Source organism: Cydia pomonella, chromosome 19 (genome assembly GCF_033807575.1).
Source record: "Cydia pomonella isolate Wapato2018A chromosome 19, ilCydPomo1, whole genome shotgun sequence".
NCBI classification, from domain to species: Eukaryota; Metazoa; Arthropoda; class Insecta; order Lepidoptera; family Tortricidae; genus Cydia; species Cydia pomonella.
Window position 1 is genome coordinate 1,877,176 of NC_084721.1, and position 23,323 is coordinate 1,900,498.

Here is a 23,323-nt window from a genome sequence, read left to right on the forward strand (position 1 = left end):
AATAACAATCGTAAGGTTTATAGTAAGTATTACTGCAAACGACAGTGGGAACATTTACAAAATTTACTTAATTTTAGCAATAGTAGGTACCTAGTACCAAAATTCATAAGGTGCAGGTCCTTTAGCACTAAATGGCTTGTTATTTTTCAATGAACTCTATGCTCTAAACCCACCCACTATACAAATCAAATGTCATTTAAATTTGAAATCAATAGTGAAGGAAATATGGTTGAATTTCTTTTGTTTTGAAAACAAAAGAAACAAAAGAAATGTAATTCAGTTCCAAATAAGAAATGGTTTGTATCTATACTCTTTATCTTTAGGTATTTAAATAAAAGTAAACAAAATCTACCCTCAAATGGCTCCTTAAGCCAATTTTTTTCCTACTTTTTTCTAATGAGAAGCCGATACTGAATATGCTCTTAAAGGCTTAAATGGACCCCCATTTTTGTTAAGGGCTAAAGCATAAATAAACTAATTTATGAATAAGGGGGTAACACTTTACACTTTTCACAATAGGTAAATGTACTTTATCCATCGTAAATTGGAATCACATTAAGCACTACATACAAAATACGATTGTAATTAATCATCTATACAGTTGTTAGCTGTACGGTTTAAACACATGTTGCATGAATAGGATTCAACATTTTATCTATTCGTACAAACGAATCTGATAAAACTCGCACTAAGCAGTCATAAAAACGTCTACAAACTCCCACCATGTACTACCAAGTCGTAGGTTTAACGAAGCACGCTAGCTTTCCTATCGACCTAAAAACACGGCTTTAACCTTAACTTATAATTGTAATTAATAGCTTTAGATTGAAAAGAGGCACTTTCCGCCGTTAACGCAAAAAAAGTTTGCTTAAATATTTATGATGCAGCAACAACTCAAACCAAACACGATGTACGTTAATTCAGGATTCGAGTAATTAATTAACAAATACTTAAAAAGCAAAAAAGGTTTTAGCGCAAGACTTATATTTTTTTTACATTTTGGTATTTATGCATGAAAAAGGTCAAACACCCTTTCCACAAGGAATTACGAAATATACAGTAGCCCGCCCACCTGAGCTGTATTCCCGATTTATCGTCATATTAATCGCGCCACAACCAATAAATCCATCAAAGATCCACATCACAACGTGTTAATTTACACTCATAAATCTTCGACAAATTTAGATACTTAATGTTAAAAACCACGGACGCCATTACAACCCAGCTAAACTAAAAAGAGCATTTAAATATCGAACGTTCTAACCAACAGGTGTCGCTAAAACCGGCCAGTTACGCCGGGCTAGCAACCATAAACAAGTGCTGAAAAAACATTTACTTCAAAAATAGAATTCGAATTCCCGCGCTTAATTGCGCTCCCGCCAATGAGCGAGCGTTGGGTGCGAGCGAGTGGGCGAGTTTTTTGGGTGAGATAGAGTGAGAGAGGAGGTACGGCCCCGCCCCGTTAACAACATGGCGTATTTGTTGATTGGCAGGCTTTTGGCGGGAACCTCCCCGCGGGCGGGAAAGCGGAAGGCGCGGGAAAATGCCTCTGACGCCCGTACGCAGAAAAACTTGCCTTGAAAGCAAAGTCCAGTTTCTTGTCAAAGACACGGATTTTTTATTTTTAAATCATGACTATTATGTGAAGAATTTCTTGACTGACATTATCTATGATTATGTGATTGTGACTAATTATTTGTACCTACGTAGGTTTAGTGGGAACTTGTCGCTTATAATGAGATTAATGAGTGTGTAATTTATGCAATTAGAGTTCTCCTAGGTAATAAAACACTTTAGACAGTATCCGCCATTGTTAAGTTGATGTATTTAATTGAATTTTAAAGATGTTAAATGTATCACACAGTATATAACAAAAGTACACATAGCGGGCTTAAAGCAAACTCTCTACCAGATAACTATCGGGCTAAACAAACACATTATGTGTACCGTTTGGTAAGGTCGGTAAGAAGTTCGGACGGACTAGGTAATTGAAAGGTTTACTGCATGAAGTTGATTTATATTAAATATTTAATTCAAAAACACAGCTACTTCCATTTTCCTACCAGAAAATCACCACATAACTTATTGACCAACAACCTGTATTGTGTAGTCTGTGCGGAAAGAGAAGAGTCGTGAAATGTATGGGGTCCGATTCATTCCACGACTCTTCTCTTTCCAAACAGACTCTAGCTAGATATGTGGTAATATAGTCAGCATCAAAAATATAGGTTAATAGTACGTTGTGCAACGACCCCCCCCTCGTTGAGGTAAGTGAAATTTTGGATACGAGGGTGGTTATTCCCGACAGCCGCAGGCTGGAGGGAATTAAAGACCCGAGTTTGCAATATTCTTACCCCCGGAGTTACACACAATGTTTTTCATCACACTTGCGAAGAAAAAACTAAATTTTAAGCGAAATAATTCTTAAATACGGTGACATATCAAACATTCGTCTGCCATTTTGTAATTTCTTGAGAGGTTAAGCATCAAAGGCATAGACCTATTCGGCATTCAGCCACAGTTGAAAATTATGTAAAAATATTTTAAAAGGCTGTTAAATTAAATAATTTTAAACATAAACAAAAATATTATATTATAAATGTCAGTATTTTAAAGAGTTATTATTTTTTTTCCACAATCCATAACCAAATAGCCCTTTGTCCTTCAGTACACACAGATCTTTTTCGAGCAAGATTGATGAAAAAAACTTTGCTAAAGCCGCTCTTGAATGTGTGAGTGAAGTGTTCGAATAGACGTTCCATTTTTGAAATTTGTAATATTGCTTGTCTTTTGATTTTGATTATTCCTGTCCACTTATGATGCTATAAATAAATAAATAAAATGATTGAATAAAATGATTGATTGATGCTATTGTCATGACAAGATATAAATAGTTTGTATTTTTTGCGAGGTTCACATGAACATAGATAGTTACAATACGATATTACAGAAATAAATTTAATATATTATAAATTAAAAGATTTCTTAAATAATTGATATACCAAGATTAGAAGTTGACATTATAAATTTGTATATTCTTTATGACTGTGATTTTAATTTATTTTAGTTGGATTGATATTAATTTTATTTTAATTGAATTAATTAATTTATTTTAAATTGTATATTTTAATATGCATGCCACTAAAAATGGTGAATTTTGTTAATCCATGTTATTTTAAGTCCATCACATTGTACCTGACCATGATTCTATCAAATAAAAACTTTGAACTATATGAACTTTAAAACATCTAATTTGAATTCAGCTAGACAAATTAATATGGCACCATTTCCTGGACTCGGTAGAGGACGTGCGATCATTGCATATCCAAACGAGTTTTTATGTAATTTGTACGAATATTTGACAAATTATTATCACTTAAACGCAACAATGTGGGCTGGGCGCCATTTGCCGTTTAGTTGATTAAGCAAAAAATACGCAAAATTCAAACAATAAACAACGATTCCCCCAATGAGGGCGCCGCTGGACGGTCGACGCAGTACAATAAGCACTGCATTCAGCGATGGTTGAATGCGTATTCAGACTTCAGAATTAGATACCAAATTCACCACGCTTCACCCGCACAGAGTAGATTTGAACAAGAAAAATGGTCAAAAATTCAAATCAAATACCTATTTCAAAGCTGACTATCTCAAGTAATCTGGGAGCACGGTAGTGCCCCCGCCAAGACGAGCAAAGCGAAGCGCGACCTACCTTTTCTCGAAGAGCTTCGTCGTTTTTTTTTACCTTCATAACTTGAGATTGGATTATACCAAATAAACAAAATTCTGGGAATATAATGTCAATATTGGGCTTATTATTAAGCATATTTTTTAATTGCATAGCTACATATTATATTTAAGATTTAATTCATATCTAAAAGACCCCAATTTTGTTACTCACTGATAATCATAGGGTACAGGGTAGGGTAGGGTAGGGCAATTCCTTAAGTCCTAGGTAGCTGAAATTTGGTATACATATAGGATAGTATTAATTAGTTCACAAACAACAACAAAAAAAGTTGAAGTTTTTAGCCCCTAAGGAGGTGAAATTTTGTATGGGTAAATTGGGGAATAAGTACCGCTAAACCGATTTAGTTGAAATTTGGTATGTAAATAGTTTTTGTTATGAGGAAGGATATAGAATATAGTTTTCAATCCCAAAATTACCCCTTTAGGATGAAAAGGGGCATTAGGGGGGAAAGCGGTTGAATTTCGTATGGGAAATTAGTAAAAAGCAGATATAAAAGATGCTCCCAGAAACTTTAAAAATTAGGGAATGAAAGCATAATGTCAGCATTGTCATACGCAATTTTTTTTTTTTTTAGAAATTCTTTGAATGTAATATAACTTACTTTTAAAAATAAAATATAGTCTTCTTTCAGCAAAATATCCTATCTACGATATTTAAAGTACTTTTCCGTGATGTCCCATAGTCTTGGGACGCCCTGTATATATATATATTTTAGTTCATAGTTAATTTTAGTAGTAGTTTATTATATGTTTTGTTTTAATCCCAATGAACCAGTGGAAAAACGTTTTCTCCTTTTGTATGGGCGATAACGTTTTCTAATAGTTTGCACTAGAGTAAAGCCTGGGCCAACAAACGCCTAGTCACATTATCACAGCAATATGTTTCGAGTCATAATCATAACTTTCTATGGATTTGAAATACAAGGTCGTTTTCAGAAACATAAATTACGACCGGTTTGGCCTAGTGGGTAGTGACCCTGCCTACGAAGCTGATGGTCCCGGGTTCAAATCCTGGTAAGGGCATTTATTCGTGTGATGAGCAATGGATATTTGTTCCTGAGTCATGGGTGTTTTCTATGTATTTAAGTATTTATAGAAATTAGAATATCGTTGTTTAAGTACCCTCAACACAAGCCTTATTGAGCTTACTGTGGGACTTAGTAAATTTGTGTAATAATGTACTATAATAATATGTCCTATAATAAATAAAATACCTAAGATCCGACCGAGAACAGTTTTTAGGGTTCCGTACCTTAAAGAGAAAAACGGAACCCTTATATCACTCGTGCGTATATCTGTCTGTCTGTCACAGGAAAATACGCAGAACTCTATCGAGAACGAGAATTTTTAACATATAGATAACTTGAAAAATGCAAATATATAGGTATAACTAAAATCTGTGGCGCGAGGTTTCCGTTTTAAGGATGAATCACGTTAATAGGATGGCGCGGGCCCGGGCCGGGGCGTCCGACACTTCGTTGTAAATGATGTGACGTTGTTTGTGACCACCTGATGCTTTCTACGGAAAACTCAAGTGTGGGACGCCCTGGCCCATCCCCGGACCGTTCTAGCGTCCTTAAGTGTCAATTTCTTACAAAGATTTATTTAACCGACTTATATGTATGTAGAAGTGTAATTCTACGGGCCTCCGCTAGCTGGCGCGGGTGCACGGAGCGGACGAGCGGGTTAACGAAAAATAGTATGAGCAACGCTAACTGGAGCGGACGCGTGCGGCGGATTTCACTATTTCAAACAAACAAAGATTATGGAAATGCATTGTACCGCGTATATTAAATAGATTTCCATATGAATTAGCAAGCTCATTAGAAGGTCGAACATGTGGGCAAGTTAGATCTATGATAAAGAAACACATGCTTAAAATGCGAAAAAAATGCAATATTATATAAAGATGTAGTGTACTGTATAATTAATTCTACACACCTAGCCTAGACTCCTTAACTCAAAAAATGTTTTTAATTTAAGATTAGTAGTTAAGTTAGAAAAAGTTAAGTTTTTGTTATGAAATAAACAGATTAATTTTTTTTTTTTACCTACAAATAGCACCCGCGTGCGTGCGCACGCGGCGTGCGGCGCGTCAGCTAGCGGAGGCCCTACAAACATATAAGTCGGTTAAATAAATCTCCCCGGTTTTTTATTATTATTAAACGTTGTGCAAAATATTTTTATATCAGTGTTGGCCGAACGGTAATTAGAATTGACCATTAACCATTATAAATTGAACCGTAAACTGTAACCAACGGTCGGACGTTCGGCCACATTTTTTTCTATAATATGTGTTCACAAGTTCCATGTTACCGCTTTAAACAAAAAATCGGCCCTATTCGAAGAATTAGATACGATAACGATAAGTTCTGGTTTAGATTTCACTTTAGATATGTTCTCATTTAGATATCGTGTGTATGTCGTATAATTGTCAGAAGCAGCTCGATTCGGGCAAACAATGTCACTTTGACGTTAGAATCGTAGATAGATCTTATTGGGATCACAGCGGAATCGAAATAAACGTCAATTTTGACATGTCGTTTAGCTATCGATCTTTCCAAGATCTTAAACGTGTCTTAATCATTCGTCAAATCGGGCCGTATATAAATTTTGTAAGAAAGTTTTAACAATATTTCCCTGCTAAACGTAATAACGCCGGCGCAAAACAGTAGATCAGTTTTGCCGGCCTATATCCAGTCTCACCTTTGACAATAACCTTTCATTATAAAATTAAGTGCGCAAAACATGCCCATCCAAATATTGACAGAAAACCTTGACTAGTTGTCGCGCCATATTTTTTAGGACCACACAGAGGCCCAACTCCCTGAGAGTCTGTCAAAATAGCTGCGCGATTGATTTATAGCATATCTCCGTTGGTGGTAGCACACGTGTCATCTTTTCTGTAAATGTAAGTAAGTACCTACGAAAAACGCAAGATTCAAGACATCCTTATAACGCGCTCGGGTTCTGTTTTTAGGGGTCCGTACCAAAATGGTAAAAAGAAACCCCTTTGGTGCGACTGTGTCTGTCTGCATGTCACACTATACATCTCGAGAACTACGAGTTAACCTCCTAACCAAAACGCATTAAAAGTCTTTTATTTTCATTTACTATGGGAATGCTAATATATACGACCGGTTTGGCCTAGTGGGTGACTCTGCCTACGAAGCTGATGGTCCCGGGTTCAAATCCTGGTAAGGGCATTTATTCGTATGATGAGCATGGATATTTGTTCCTGAGTCATGGGTGTTTTCTATGTATTTAAGTATTTATAAATATTTATATATTATATATATCGTTGTCTAAGTACCCACAACACAAGCCTATTGAGCTTACTGTGGGACTTAGTCAATTTGTGTAATAATGTCCTATAATATTAAAATTTGTATGAGACACGAACCTTAGTGAGTATGTATGTATGTATATACTTTATTGTACATAGAAATAAAAACACGAAAAACACAGTTACAGAGTAAATTAAATACAACAAAGGCGAACTTAGTTCAAGTAGAGTATAGGTCAAGTAGAGTATCATTTCTCTCTACTCTCGCATCCTTAGCTACTACGGTCACGTTACGCGCAGGGAAGACGACGCGATGGAGAGGCTGGTTGTTCAGGGCAGAGTGGACGGCACAAGACCCAGATTGCGGCCCTCAGTGCGATGGACCGACCAAGTGAAAGCTCTCACCGGGTCACCTCTGAATCTGTGCGCGGCAGGCAATAAATAGAGAAGCATGGCGGGAAACAGCAAAAAAAGCCGTACAAGGACCGCAATGACCACGACTACTCTGAGAAGAGTATACGACTAAAAAGAAGAAGAGAGTATCATTTAATAGTACATTACGATACAAGTGCGAAAAATAGGAATAATAGGAAAAATAGGATAAATTATAACACGACCGAAGGGAGTGTTTTAAATCGACACGAGTTGCGAATTACCTATTCGCACATGTATCGTACAACGTTTTACAGTACATATGGCCCTTAAAATGTTCGACACAGTAGCACCATATGTACTGTAAAAGAGCTTATAAGTTGCAGGTACACTCCAAAACATTTTTGGTAACAGTAGAAAAATATATTTTTTTAATGAAAATGTACAAAAAGGCCGCTTCTCCTCATTTACGATAGATATTCTAGACTAAGAGGTACATGATTTTGAAAGAAACGAAACTTCACAGTTAGTTTGCTATATTGCCATTACTAGATCCAGGCGTCTGGCAGCTGTTTACCGGTAGAGTTCACTCTGGCAGCTGTTTGAAGCAGGGATCGGAAACCGGTATTTTATGTATGGGAACGAAAACGGTATTTTTTCGTTCTTTGTTAATTATTTCATTTCTAATTGGGCAATCTAATAATACGAAGTCGTTATCTAAAAACACAACCGAGTCCTATATTTGGAGTATAAAATAAACCGAAATATATGTTTATTTCAAATTTTTTTCAAAAAACCGGTTCCGATCCCTGGTTTTAAGTGGCAACAAACATACAGACAAACAGACAGATAAAGTTACGCATTTATAACACCAAGTAGGTTCGCTAGGGATTTAGCTACACCTACACAATAGTATATCATTATATCCTCTAAGCCCTAAGGCCTAACGTACTTGTCGAAGTACAAATTAAATTACATTTTTGAATAAAGGCGGGATTTCACCAAGCATATTCAGTACAAAAAATCTTGTGCCGCACAGTGCCGTGAATTCCTAATTCAAAATCAAAGAAAATTCTAAATTCAAAAGCCCATAAATTGGCCTGGATCTTACAAACACCCTTCGTCATCGCATACTTCACATAGTGCCAACAACACAAGCCATCAAGCTTTCGTGATGCGATTTGTGTAAGATTGTCCCTCAACATTAATTTTATTTATTTAATTATCCCATTTCTCCAAAAGTCAGTCGTTAACAATCATCTCATCTAACCTATTCAAACATATTCATGTATGCGGCAAAGGTGTCGACCTAATTACGGCAGCTGCGCTGATATATTGTTTATCGTATCGTAAATGTTAATGTACCTAAAGGACAGTGTCCATTCCATACACACGACATGGTAACCTGGAACGTACTTAGGTACATTATAGATAGATAGAATACTCTTTATTGGCACACCTCAGTAAAAATATACACATTACACACACACATGTACGTATGTTGTATGTATGTTTATGTACGTACATAAAGCTAAAAAATGCCAGCGATATTTCCAACAGCCACCTAAATATGCCAACTAGTGCATTAAAATTTACGCTCTTGCCCCCAAATGAGGAGTCGATTTGACTCGATAGTGTTATAGGTAGTTTGTCAAACAACTTTGTCAGTAGAAAAAGGCGCGAATTTTTTGTACGCGACGATCCTTTGCTCCTACATTTTTTAAATCCGCTTTTTCTGCTGATGGAGATTGCTTGACAGACTATTATGTACCTATTAATTACCGGCTACATTTAGAAACCCCGTTTAGTATTTTGAGACGTCATAACACAGCGTGTATTTTTGATACTATCGCATATTGATAATAAGTACAAGCCGGAAAAATAAACAAATCAACGAACTTGCATATGTTTTATTAAAAATGTATTTTAAGATTCGGAAGGCTATCCAGGATTCGATAGAGAGTGCGTAAACTGTAGGGGGCAGCTCAGGAGACGTCAGATTATTGGCGCGAGGTGTAAATGTGAAGTGTATGCTTCCAATGTAGCCCACAAGATGGCAGAACCTAATGCACAAGAAAACACGAGAACGGTAGATGGCAGCACTTGCTTTGGCGCGAAATGTTAAGGTAAGTACATGTTTATAAATGTTTCTGGTTTATAAATGTTGATGCAGGGGGGGGGGGGGGGTTCAACGTCGACGACGTGTGAAGTTCATATTTGTTTAAGTTTAGGTTAGGTTAGGTTAGGTTACGTAGATTTCATCTAAATCGGTTCAGCGGTTATTGATTCCCCGCACAAAACTACACCTCCCTTTTTACTTGTAAGGGGTTTTTTTTGGATTAAAACTGTCCTATGCCTTTCCCGGGACTCAAACTATTTCTATACCAAAATTCAAATCAATTGGTTCAGAAGTTTAAGCGTGAAGAGGAATTAAAAAAAGGTTTTTTTTTCATATTTTATATATTATTACTTCGGAATTGTGTCAATATGACAAATGAATTCGGCATCCCCAATTTATACGAAAACGATACCAAACTTGGCCTAGTAGCTTAAATGATATAGATATCAAGATAAAATTGAGAGCCCCCCTAAAAAGTTACATCAAAAATCTTGGTGGCTTTAGGTACTTCTTATATCCATCCTTGATCCTTGGGTCCTAAGGACCAATCGTACCAAAGGAAATCTTTGGTTCACGCAACAACGTTTTATATTTTTGCCGTCGCGTCGCTATCTGAATGCAACATTTATGTGGGCTGGGCGAAACTAAACAGCTGAACATTCACTTTAAAAAACGTAATTTAAAAGAAAACTTAGAAAATGCATAACATCGTACACGCGTCCGAGATCTGAGGGCCTACCGCGAACCATGTTCGACGTGTTGCCTCCCTGTCACACTTACGTACGAATTTACAAGTGCGACAGAGAGGCAACACGTCGAACGCGGTTCGCGGTAGGCCCTCTGTCTCCCTTGTTTCCCTGTTACATATTTAAAATCTGCTTAAAGTGATTTTATATCTCTTTCAAACGCACTGACACTCGGCATCATACTCTTTCATTCACACATCGTTCATTCAACAGTTCGTTCTCTCGTCTCTCACTCACACGTTCAATCTTTAAATACGTTCCAATTCATGCATCCTACATTTATATAGAATCTTAATTATAATTTTTAAAGGCTAAAGTAGTTTATAGCTACTTATTACTAGCAGCCTTATTTTATAGCTACTTAACCACTCAACACACAGTAAAATACTTATTAATTAAATATAAGTATGTATGTAGATAAGTGAAGTTACTGTATCGGTGCAACAAAAACCAGATAGCGAGACAATGCAACGGAAGACCAGCGGAAGCCTGCAACTTGAGTGGCGCGGGCGCAAGTTATAAGAGAGAATAAGTGCCATACTAAATGTGCCATTATTGTTTTATAATTGTTAATACTTATAATTATTATTGCTGTTAGTCTAAGTTTCGTGACGTGATTGGTTCAACTGTAATGTCAGGTAAACATTTTTATCAATAAAAAAAAAAAAGTGCCTGACCGAGGTTTCGGTTTCTTTTTGGCAGGTTTCGGCATAAAACTACTGAAACTACCGAACCGTGGGTTCCGGTTACGGCAAAAAATCCCGTCCGTACAGTAGGGGCAAGATGTTCGGCTCTTTATCATTTGTCACCATGCCTGTCACGTTCTAACAAGTATTTGGAAAAACATTAGAACAGTAGAAATTAAATAAATAAATATCGGATACAGCAAAATTAACTATGATAATGATCTTCTATGTATTTAAGTATTTATAAATATTTATATATTATATATATCGTTGTCTAAGTACCCTCAACACAAGCCTTATTGAGCTTACTGTGGGACTTAGTCAATTTGTGTAATAATGTCCTATAATATTTTTTTATTTAAATGATAAAGTTCAGAAGACAGTCTGTCAGTCAGAGTGTGGAAGGGCGGCACCATCATCGAAACGAAACCAAACGATGTAAGCGCGAAAGTGACGAAGCATAGTGACAAGTGATAAAAATCGGGCCATGATACGACCGCAGCGGTGGCAGCATCTTCTTCTTCGTAGACTATGGACGCCTCCAACTCCAGAGGTATTACATGCGCGTTGCCGACCCTATTTTGATATCACGGTTTTGAATATTAATTTGTTGTACTTAAGTTTTAACAAAAAAGTGATTAATGAGTTCCTTGAAAAATAAAATTACGCATTTTTAGAAGCAATTTTCATACTTTTAGTTTTTTTGCATAAAATTGTTACACATGTTTAGACCTAAGTATGTTCATGATTTTTTTTTTCTCGAGTTAAAGTCAAAAACCAGGATTCGAATGGATTAAGTCCCTAAAGAAAATCTCAAGATTGCTAATTAAATTTTTGGCATTGTGATCTATTTTTATAAAATCCCTGCTGCGAAACCTACGGCACCTTGTGAGAGAAATCGCTTACGCCGTGCTCTTGCGCCAGCCTGCAGTACATTACGTCAGGCCATTCCGCGGCGTACGACTAATTGCCAGTCTGTGTCGTTTAACTATCTTGTAAATGCCTTAAACGGTGTTTTTATATACTATAAACACCAATTGCATTAGTATAGGTCAATTATATCCATGTAAGCTATATTTGAAATACTATTAGAATACCATCAAATAATATAAAAACTTTATAATAAATATAGGATTACGTAGGATTGACAGATGCCTATGCTGGCGCCATCTGTAAAATACTTACCGGCCAACCTAATGAGGTCATTAATATTATCACCGATATAAAGTACCAACATATCAGATATTATCACAAACCTCATAAGCTCATCTTTACTTCTTACTCTTCTTAGATACATGACACACCAAAAATAAGAGGGGTCTCGTCGTTTTTAGGGATCCGTAGCTTAAAAGGAAAAAACGGAACCCTTATAGGATCACTTTGTTGTCCGTCCGTCCGTCCGACTATCTGTCAAGACCCTTTATCTTGGCAACGCGCGGAGGTATCGATGCTCAGCCTCGTTAGGTCTAAGGTCCTATCTATGGGACTTATTCAGTTTGATGAAATTTAAATCATATCCTATTGGAACAGGGCCTGGGCTTCGGCCATTGAGAGTCAAGGTGAGGCATTGGCAGTTAACCTAGATATAGCGAAGGCGTTCGATCGGGTCTGGCATCGGGGTCTCCTGTTGAAGTTATCATCTTATGAATTGCCGGAGGGACTATGCAAATGGATCACTAGCTTTTTGTCTGGCAGACGCATACAAGCCGTAGTAGACGGAAGCTGCTCCGATAGCATGGACATTAACGCTGGCGTTCCGCAAGGTTCTGTGCTATCCCCAACGCTGTTTTTGCTGCAGACGACAGTACTGGCGATACCTATTACACAGGCCGTGCCAACATCCCTCGTTCCGTGGTGCTGGAGAGTCGTGAAAAGCTTGTGTCGGACATTGAGAGCACTCTATCCAGAGTTTCGGTGTGGGGTCGGGACAATCTAGTCCGATTCAACCGCAAAAAGACACAAGTTTGCGCGTTCACCGCTAAGAAAACCCCATTTACTGTGGCCTTGCATTTCCAAGGCATAGCCCTTACCATGTCAGGGAGTATTGGGATCCTCGGTGTCGACATCTCCAGTGACATCCAATTCCGTAGCCACCTGGGGGGGAAGGCTGCGCTGACATCCAAAAAACTCGGTGTGCTCAATAAAGCGAGGCGATACTTTACTCCGGGGCAAAGACTGCTGCTATATAAATCGCAAGTCAGACCCCATATGCAGTATTGCTGTCACCTTTGGGCAGGAGCACCTGCATGCCAGCTTGGACCCTTTGACTCAGTCCAAAGGCGCGCTGTGCGAATCGTTGACGATCCCAAACTCACAAGCGGTATTGAACCTTTAAGTCTAAGGAGAGACTTTGCCTCCTTATGTGTGTTCTACCGCTTGTACAATGGGCTGTGCTCTGAGGAATTGTTTGACATGATGCCAACGGCCACTTTCTATCACCGCACCGCTCGCCGCCGGCAGGGTGTTCATCCTCACACCTTAGAACCTAAATGGTCGCGTACTGTGCGGTTCAAGATGAATTTCCTCCCGCGGACGCTCCGGCTGTGGAATGAGCTCCCTTCCGAGGTTTTCCCGAGGGTCTACAGTATGGGGTTCTTCAAAAAAGGAGTGTACAGGTTTTTAAAGGGTCGGCAACGCGCATGCAACACCTCTGGAGTTGCAGGCGTCCATAGGCTGCGGTGACTGCTTACCATCAGGCGGGCCGTATGCTTGTTTGCCACCGTCGTGGTATAAAAAAAAAAGTTATTTTGTTTCGTTCAATTTTCAAACACTGAATAAATATCAACTGTATTCCCTACACTATAGATTAAAATTTCAGTGTCATATTTTGGATTTGGGCGACGGTGACCGCTTCCCATCAGACGGCTCTTCTGCTCGTTTGCTATACAACACACAAAACACTGCATTTTGCAGACTGTACAACAATACAAACTAAAAAAGATTACCTCTTTTTCTCCAGCAATTGTTTACAATTAAAACTAAATTCACTCTCTCCGATCTACTTACGGATATGTTATTTTATACATATACTATCTTCACTTAATGCAACCCAATTAATAAATTGGAAGAATTTATTTTTTATTGTGTCTGGCGAATTACTTTCTACCGTATTAACAACTGAGACTGGAGTACCTAAAAAAAAGAAGTTGTATGTGAAAGTAGTTACCTGTTCGTCAACTGTGAGTTGGGTAAAAATTTGTTTATCGTTGCGCCTTTATACTTTATGAGAACTTAACTCAGTGGGTGGTTTCATTAACAAATACTTTGCGTTTTAGACTACACTACTTCTCGGATAGCCTCCTAATAAGTCATACAAATATATATTACAAATGAAAAATCCAAAATGTGCCATTAAAACTTGAACCTATTGTGTAGGCTTTGCGTTGTTTGAAAATTGAACAAAACAATGCAAAAGCGACTCTGTTCCAATTGAATATGATTGAAATTTCATCGAGAAAACAATAAGGGCACTTGGATTACACAAGGACCAAAATGTGGGTAGACGCAAAGTAAAGTACCTGAGAAATTATTCCCGATAAATTCGAAGTCTTAAATATGCGATCTATCTAAATAGCTTCAAGACAAGAGTAGGTAAATAGGTTACTGAACTAATCAGCTTGATCTTAGGCACTTTCTTGCCTTCTGCCTCGCGCAGCTAAACTATGGAATAAACTCAATAAACTATCCCCCGCGGTATTTCCGGACCGATAAACTCAATAAACTGTTCCCCGCGGTATTTCCGGACCGATAAACTCAATAAACTCTCCCCCGCGGTATTTCCGGACCGATAAACTGAATAAACTGTCCCTCACGGTATTTCCGGACCGATAAACTCAATAAACTGTTTTTTTCATTTCAGTGATTGTAATTTTGACATGTAATGTATGTGTATGTGAACATTATTAATAAATATGAATATCGCTGTATATACTTTGGAGAAAGCGGGACTTAAAGTCAGTAGATCAAAACCTGAACATCTCGAATGCCGTTTTAGCGATAACAGTCAGTCTACCACTGTTCTCTACCCTGACCAAAAGCCGGTACCGGCCGCCGGCCTGAACAAAAGTATCCCAATTCAAATATCTTGGCTCGGTTGCATCCGAGAGTGGCAAAATCGAGGCGGACGTGACCCATAGAGCAAGCGTCGGGTGGCAGAAGTGGCGTTGCTTAACAGGAGTGCTCTGTGACCCTCGAATGCTAATCCGCTCAAAAGGAAAGGTCTACAAAACTGCTGTCAGACCGGCATTGTTGTATGGAGCCGAATGCTGGCCAATGCAGAAGACAGACGAACAAAAGCTTCACACGACAGAAATGAAGATGCTTCGATGGTCGGGAGGGGTTACTAGGCTTGATAAGGTCAGAAATTAACACATACGTGGAACCTTCAAGGTAGCCCCTATCCCCGAAAAGCTGAAGGAATGTCGTCTGGTACGAACATGTCATGCGCAGAGATGACAAGTATGTGGTTAAGAAAGCACCATACCTGCCGGAAAAAGAAAGAGGTAGAGGATGGCCCCTAACGACGTGGTGGAGCAGTATGACCAGCCTGTTAAAGAAGGAGAGACTTCCTGATTCGACAAACCTAGACAGAATGTCATGGCGCAGACAAATTAGGAGAGTCGAACCCACCTAAAGTGGGAATGAGCAAAGAAGAAGAAAAAGTACGCACTTGCTACTCGTCTGGTGTTGCAAGTGTCCGTGGACGACGGTATTTGCTTACCATTAGTGATTTGTCTGCTCATTTGTCTCCTATCATTTAAAAAAAGCGGCCAAGTGCGAGTCGGACTCGCCCATGAAGGGTTCCGTACCATTTATGACGTATTAAAAAACTACTTACTAGATCTCGTTCAAACCAATTTTCGGTGGAAGTTTGCATGGTAATGTATATCATATATATTTTTTAGATTATTCATTCTGTTATTTTAGAAGTTACAGGGGGGGGGGGACACATTTTTTCACTTTGGAAGTGTCTCTCGCGCAAACTATTCAGTTTAGAAAAAAATGATATTGGAAACCTCAATATCATTTTTAAAGACCTATCCATAGATACCTCACACGTATGGGTTTGATGAAAAAAGATTTTTTGAGTTTCAGTTCTAAGTATGGGGAACCCCCAAAATTTATTGTTTTTTTTTCTATTAATGTGTAAAAATCTTAATGCGGTTCATAAAATAAATCTACTTACCAAGTTTGAACAGTATAGCACTTATAGTTTCGGAAAAAAGTGGCTGTGACATAATCGGACAGACAGACGGACATGACGAATCTATAAGGGTTCCGTTTTTTACCATTTGGCTACGGAACCCTAAAAACGTTGGGTAAAACTAGGGTCTGTAAAAATAGGGTTGGCACTTGGTTTTCACGTATACTGGTTGGTAGCATTTGAGATAATGTTCACTAAGCGATAAGAAAACCATCCGTGTGGTTTCAATTTACTCTTTCCAGTGATTATTTCTATCTAGTTGGTTAACCTTTAGTGTATGTAATTGAATTCTACTATCGACATACACCTAAACTCCCATACGGTCGAAACTACTTTTTAAAACGACTTGAATTACATAAAACTTGGCATGAACAATTTACGTAATATATATCTATATCTGTAGGGCTAGGATGGTCGGCTCTTTATCATTTGTCACCATGTCTGTCACGTTCTAACAAGTTTCGATATCTTCACTAAAAATAAACATCATAATATATATAATAAAATAACTCAATTCTTGCGGAAAAAAAAAAACAAGTTTGTAAGTGCGAAAGTGACGGGCATAGTGACAAGTGATAAAAATGGAACCATGCTGCCACTATTTGTAACTTTACGGGAAGGTTAGAAGAGGAATTGCGAGATCAGTTCGTATCTGGTTTGGCAAGTGAGGCCATGAGATCACGGATTTTTGCGGAGAAAAATATTAAGTACGGCAAAGCAGTGGAACTAGCTCTGGCACTGGAGGCCGCGGAGAAACATGCGGTCCTAAGCGGGACCGGCGGGGGCTCGGCGGCGGCGGGTGCGACCGGCGGCGGCGGCGGCGCGGCGGGCGAGGGCCTGCACGCCCTGCGCGCGCGACAAGGCGGAGTGGTGGGAGGGATATATATAGGGTAAATACTGTTATTTATATAAAAATCATTTAAGGTCAAATTGAGATAACATATATTGTTAATTTACATTAGTAATTATTTAAAGACTATGTCTTGATTTGGTGGTGGGATGTGTAGGGTATGCCAACTATTGTAACATGTCGGGTAGATATATAATAAAGTCAGTTAGTGCCCAGCTTGCGTTTTACTTAATACTTTCCAGTTATGAATATAATCTAAGTATTATCTAAGTTTTTAAGTCTTTATATAATGTTTTACATATATTGTTGCATCAATTTAGATTCCGTGAATTCAGTTTGATGCGAAAGAATATCTAATTATATTGATTTCTACGTTATAAAGTCACATCTCCATAAATGGCTTGAATATGATAATGAAAAATGAGGCTATGAGGTTAGCAGAAATGCACGTGTGTGTCAAATTCTCAATGTCTAGTCATCCTCTAGTTTTTATCGACTTAAAAAAGTGAAACAGGAAAAACAGATAGTTAATCGCAACTCGAGCGTTGAATGCCCACGACAATTGCACGAGCTTATTTTATGGTCACAATCATAACAAAGCCGATTCAAGTCTTACAAACCCCCATAAAAGGCAAAGGTTATAGAAATTTGCCATAACTAGTCCATAAAAGACAGGGAGGGCCAAAAGAAGGCGATTGCTTTTGGATCTAGTTCCTATTTCCTGTTGTGATGACATAGATGTAATAAGTAAAGGTACCAAAATCTGATACACATAAATGCAAAATAAAACGACATACTACTATTAAGCCACTCTAATACTATGATCACTTATTAAAGAGCAAACTTTAGATCATTTACAAATCGTATGTTTTCCATTACTGGCTACCTTTAAAGTAGTAAAAGTTCTTCTTAATGAAAGCAGTAATGGAGAGGCACACTGTCAGAATCTCAAGGCATCTATCGAGATTGAAAGTGTCGTGTTACGCAGACCCTATCACTGAATGGAAAGGTGCAGCTACATTTCACCAAGTATAAAACGTAGCGAGCATCGTACAAATGCATCAGTTAACAATTTGTCGTCGAATCAAACCCAGCAACATGATCGCCATAGTAAGTGTTGCAGTTAAAGTGAAAAAACGCCTCGCGAAAGTGACGTAACGGATCTTGCAATTTGGTTAATAGAGTGAAAAATGCGTCCCATTTTTGTTTTTGTTCTGTTTTTGAATTTATATAACGGTTATGTCATTTGTGTGTGCTACTTCCGTAACTGAAATGTTCTTTTTGGGTCATTGTTTACTTTGTACTTAAAAATAGAAGTAGCCATAAATTGTTAAATCAAAGATTATTTAGATTAATCTACTTAATACATTTTGTATGAGTAGATATTTCTTAAGTCACAGTGTATGTATGTTTTAGTTTATATACTAAGGAAAATAATATTGCGCACACGCGAAAACACTTTGTGTTAAAGATATAATTTACAATACGATCCATTCACCTACAGAATTATTGTATTCATATAGTACTACATCAGAATATCGTACATGTACTAAGAAATATTATCTTTCCATTACGTCACTTGCGTATGAAGCCAGTATAAACCGTACACACAACAATGTTCTTAATCTGAAACTATCAGACAGAAAAAGCTATCAAGTCACAAACATTGATAATAACTTTAAAAACTCTTTTCCAGAAATCAACAACCATCCTCCTACTGGTCGCCTGCGCGGCGGCGTACCCATACCCAGACGAATGGGAGCCCGAAGGCCACTCACACACAGAGCACACCAAACCGTACCACGTTACTGTAGTCAAGAAGATCGGCGTGCCGATACCGCATCCGGTCGCCGTGTCGGTGCCGCAGTATGTGAAGATCCCGATTCCGCAGCCATACCCTGTGCATGTCACTGTGGAACAACCGATCCACGTCCCTGTCTACAAGGTAAGCCTTGTAAAGAAAAGTCTACTTAACTCATTTACTGCTATATAATCATCCGCCAACCATACGCTAGAGGAATCATCATATAGCCATAAAGCAGTCGTACCAAGTCGTACTTCGTGACCATGGCTCATCTGGTGGTTGTGTCGGTACCGCAGTATGAAAAGATCCCGATTATGCAGCCATACCCGCTGTTCATGACATGGATGCGCATGCGATCCATCAGATCATCTAGTCGTGGTTTAAAAGGTAAGTCTATAAACGTCTAAAACAAAGTCTTCGTAGTCTAATAATCCCCATCCATGGTGCCTGCGATTGGAGTCCTGAAAATTTCAAGATGATGAACGCACCAATTCATAACGGTTTGGCTTTAACCCCTGTAAAGTTTATGGCAACCAGATGAGTCGTGCTGAGACCAGGTGATGGAGAATGGACTACTTGGACCGCAGGGCCACAGTGTGGTATCACAGCAGTATCCAGTGCATTACTTTTCTGGAACAGGCGATCCATCTTCCTAATTGAATGGTACGAGTAACATCTTAATCTTATTCAGAAGGAATAAAAAAAAACAGAAGAGTAATTTTTATCCACCTGCTACTAACTTAGATTGAACTCTTCATATCATATCATAGTTCTTGCGGTCCTAATAAGAAAAATGTCACAGCATCACACAGTAGCCGTCGATGCCATAGTAGACAAAAACCTCAGAGAAATTATCTTCGCTTAAAATGGTAAAAGTCAGGAGAATCCCAGAGGATACAACATTAAGTTCAACAATTAATGAACCTTATCGATTAACAGATAACATATTTAATGGTTTACCAGCTCCCAACTGTTAGGGGTATGATATTGACCCCGAATAAACATTTTACATCCTAAAAGGTACACTACCTTTAGCTTCAATTCCTTAAGAAGATTGCTAAGGACATAACCAGATCATCAGCCAATTGTTAACTCCAATTAGTTTTTCAGAGATAATGTGTGAAACTCCTTTTTCTGTGCTTAACAATGACCCAGTGGGTTGCGAGTAGGTACCTATTCATTATAAATCGCTGCTACCTTTTTCTGCGATGTAGGAACTCAATATTTGCAAATGTAAGTTAAAGGCGGTAACTAAAACTGAAGATGGTAGCCATATTTAAAAAATATATATTATTTGCCTGATTGGTAAGCGGTCACCAATCACTTTAATTCCACAAGTCTTTGATTACTTAACCAGCTGATCAGCACAGATTTAGACAATTTGAAAAAGATCAAGTCCGCATCAGCCGGAAACATGACCTCGCCCTAATTTCCTAAACATCTATTCGTAGTACATCTCTTTCGTGAGTAAAGAGAAACAAGAAACCTAATAAGATCTAGTGAGGTTTTTGCATTGAGAAGTAAATACGACTAATATCAGCATTAAGCATAGTCATCGATAAATGTCATTCACCTACATCTGAAAATGTCGTGTGCCGCACCAATTATGCAATTAATTTTCTCTTTACGACACAATATCTGATTGTTAGCGAGACCGCATTTTTAAATAGCACTAGATCATTCTATTGTTTTGACTGTTTTGAAAGTCTAGGAAATCTTATCCGTTCGTAATAATTGTTTCTGCGTAACAAAACTTTTTTGGCGCGTTAGACGACCTGTCTGGCATAGTGAGCAGACCCTGCCTATGAAGCCGATGGTCCCGGGTTCAAATCCTAGTAAGAACAACTATTTTGAGAGTTTCAAGCGTATCATTACGACCGGAAGCGCTAAATTGCAACAAAGACGTTATTCGAAAATCAATTTAATCCCAACATGTGCGATTCATGCCATGCTCACCGTATCACGACACTCATACCTGCAACTGTCAATTATTACATAAAAGCCATTGGCTAAAGTAAAAGTAAGTAGAGCGTGTTCTTATTTTGAAAAAAAACGTTCATTCTTCACGCGTCCGTTGATGGCGTAACATTCTACTTAAAATCGAACGCTAGCCGGGCGGCTCATTGAACATTATTGGATTTAACGCTTCGTTTTAGTTTACTTTATCAGATTAATTGTAAAAAAAACGATTGGTCAAGACTGGTTGGGTCCAAATTGGTGAATTGAATTGTCTGATTTGTCTGTGAATGTTTATTTCGAACATAGAGGAAACGGTTCAGCCAATATTTTAGTTATCAGATCGTAAGTTAGTCACATTTATTACATTTTAAGGGCCTCCCCACACTAGCGTCAATTGTTGGGCTGCTGGTTGACGCAACGTTGGCCCAACTGCGCCGCGACGCTATTTTCCATAGCGCTAACTAGACGCCGACGCTAAGTGGCGTGGACCTAAAACATTCCCTGCCCCTCGCCTCGTACGAAACAAAATCCTTTCAAGACCACTTCAATATACGAGTAGTACCTATCTGCAATGCATCCTTTTGAATAATTGGATTTGTAGTAGGTGTCTATTCGGATATCACGAACAGAGAACGTGTTTTTGCATTCGTATAATTCGGGTCCAAACTAATTGCAATTACGTACCCACCTATATTATTAAATATTAATTTGTACACTAAACATTTAAACTTTATTTCCAGGTCGTGCCCCAAATCGTAGAAAAACCGGTGCCCTACACCGTGGAGAAGCCTGTCCCCTATGAGGTCGAGAAGCCCTACCCCGTCGAGGTCGAAAAGAAGGTCGAGGTCCCCATCCCCAAGCCCTACCCTGTCCACGTGCCAGTCTACAAACACATCTACCACCACAAGGGAGGCAAGCACTAAAAAAAAAGAAAAAAAAAGCTTGTGCCGCAAGCGTATTTTTCTAATTAAAATCTCAAAAAAATGCAAATTCGGAAAAGAAAAAAGTTTACAATGTAAACTGTGTCTTTTACCGTTCAGTATTGCCATATTTGGCTTCATGTAAATAAATAGTTAATGGATGTTTAAGGCTAGTTCGTGGGCCGGCCACACCGCAGTTGTTCATTGTGATATTTATTGTGTGTGTTGATATTGTTTGATCGTTGTTGACTATTGAGTAATTGTTGTTAATTGTACTTTAATATAAGTTTGTTAAATAAATAATGTACAAAATATTTACTGTCTTTCCGTTAACTTTATTGGTTTGTCTACTCGTCGACTATAATGGTTGAATTAAGATTTCGTATACTAAACTATAATTACGTACTTTTTCATGTATGGGCACCCATCCCAAATCAACTATAAAAAAAAATTCAATACGCTGTAGTACACTATAAAAAAATTACTAATCACGTGCCGCCGCGCTCCCATAGAAAAATACTAAACGAGGGACGGACGGGCGGTGGACATCGTGCGTTAATGTCTATTGTAATTTTTTTTAAACTTTATCTATTTTCATTAATTATTTAGGTTTTATAGTCAAAAAGTATTATTTTAGATGGCTCATAGAAAAAATATTGTATACAATAATGATATAATCAAGCTTTTCAACCTCGTACCTTACTTAGGCAATTCAGCAAGCTTCGTTGCCTTAACACAGTACTCGACTGAAAACACTATTATATCACGATTGTATAAAATAAATAAATAATAAATATTATAGGACATTATTACACAAATTGACTAAGTCCCACAGTAAGCTCAATAAGGCTTGTGTTAAGGGTACTTAGACAACGATATATATAATATATAAATATCTATAAATACTTAAATACATAGAAAACACCCATGACTCAGGAACAAATATCCATGCTCATCACATGAATACATGCCCTTACCAGGATTTGAACCCGGGACCATCAGCTTCGTAGGCAGGGTCACTACCCACTAGGCCAAACCGGTCGTCAATAGTAATAAAATAGTATTAAGTAATTATGACATCAATTATAAATTAAAGGTGAACCTTCCTTCCAAGCTTTGTCAGTAGAAATAGGCGCCAAATTTGAAAAGTGCGCCTGCAATGGATCGATCTCCCATACAAATTTTGAATTTCAAAGTTGGCTTGCCACTCTTGCCAGAGTCTACCACATATAGTAAAACTGCGTAAGATTTTATGGAGGCTATTATAAACATCATATAATACAGGGTGATTCAGGAGACGTAAGCAGGATCAAGCTTGAGCATTCAGTAAGTTATAAGCAACTGTTTCGTACCAGTATTTGTGAGATTAACGTTCTTTTATTTTTTATTGTTCAAAAAAAATGTTTTAATTTATTTACGCCATGTATGGTCACCCTCTTTGTTTTATCCATAACAAGTGACAAATTGAATGTCATCGGAGTCTGGTTACTTTTGAAAAATCGTATCTCACTCAAGTGTGACATTTTGTTTTCTTCATAATCAAACTGCTGTCATAACGGTTAAAGAGGTTTTATCTTTCTTAATTAAGTGTTGTAGGGTGTCCATGATTGTAGATTATCAAATTTGTC

General features: G+C 38.0%; 1 protein-coding gene across 1 annotated transcript; it reads left to right on the forward strand.

The window, feature by feature from the left end:
* The first annotated feature begins 17,995 nt into the window (after positions 1-17,995).
* On the forward strand, positions 17,996-21,748 carry LOC133528501 (uncharacterized). Its single transcript, XM_061865889.1, has 3 exons — positions 17,996-18,122; positions 18,709-18,957; positions 21,516-21,748. Exons 1-3 carry the CDS (start codon positions 18,069-18,071, stop codon positions 21,696-21,698), a joined length of 486 nt encoding a protein of 161 aa, XP_061721873.1. The 5' UTR covers positions 17,996-18,068; the 3' UTR covers positions 21,699-21,748.
* The last annotated feature ends 1,575 nt before the right edge of the window (positions 21,749-23,323 follow it).

Coding starts and splice junctions, on each gene's coding strand:
- LOC133528501 (XM_061865889.1), top strand. CDS start 18,069: ATGCATCAGTTAACAATTTGTCGTCGAATCAAACCCAGCAACATGATC. Junction 18,123..18,708: donor CCAGCAACATGATCGCCATA/GTAAGTGTTGCA, acceptor ACTCTTTTCCAG/AAATCAACAACCATCCTCCT. Junction 18,958..21,515: donor TCCACGTCCCTGTCTACAAG/GTAAGCCTTGTA, acceptor CTTTATTTCCAG/GTCGTGCCCCAAATCGTAGA.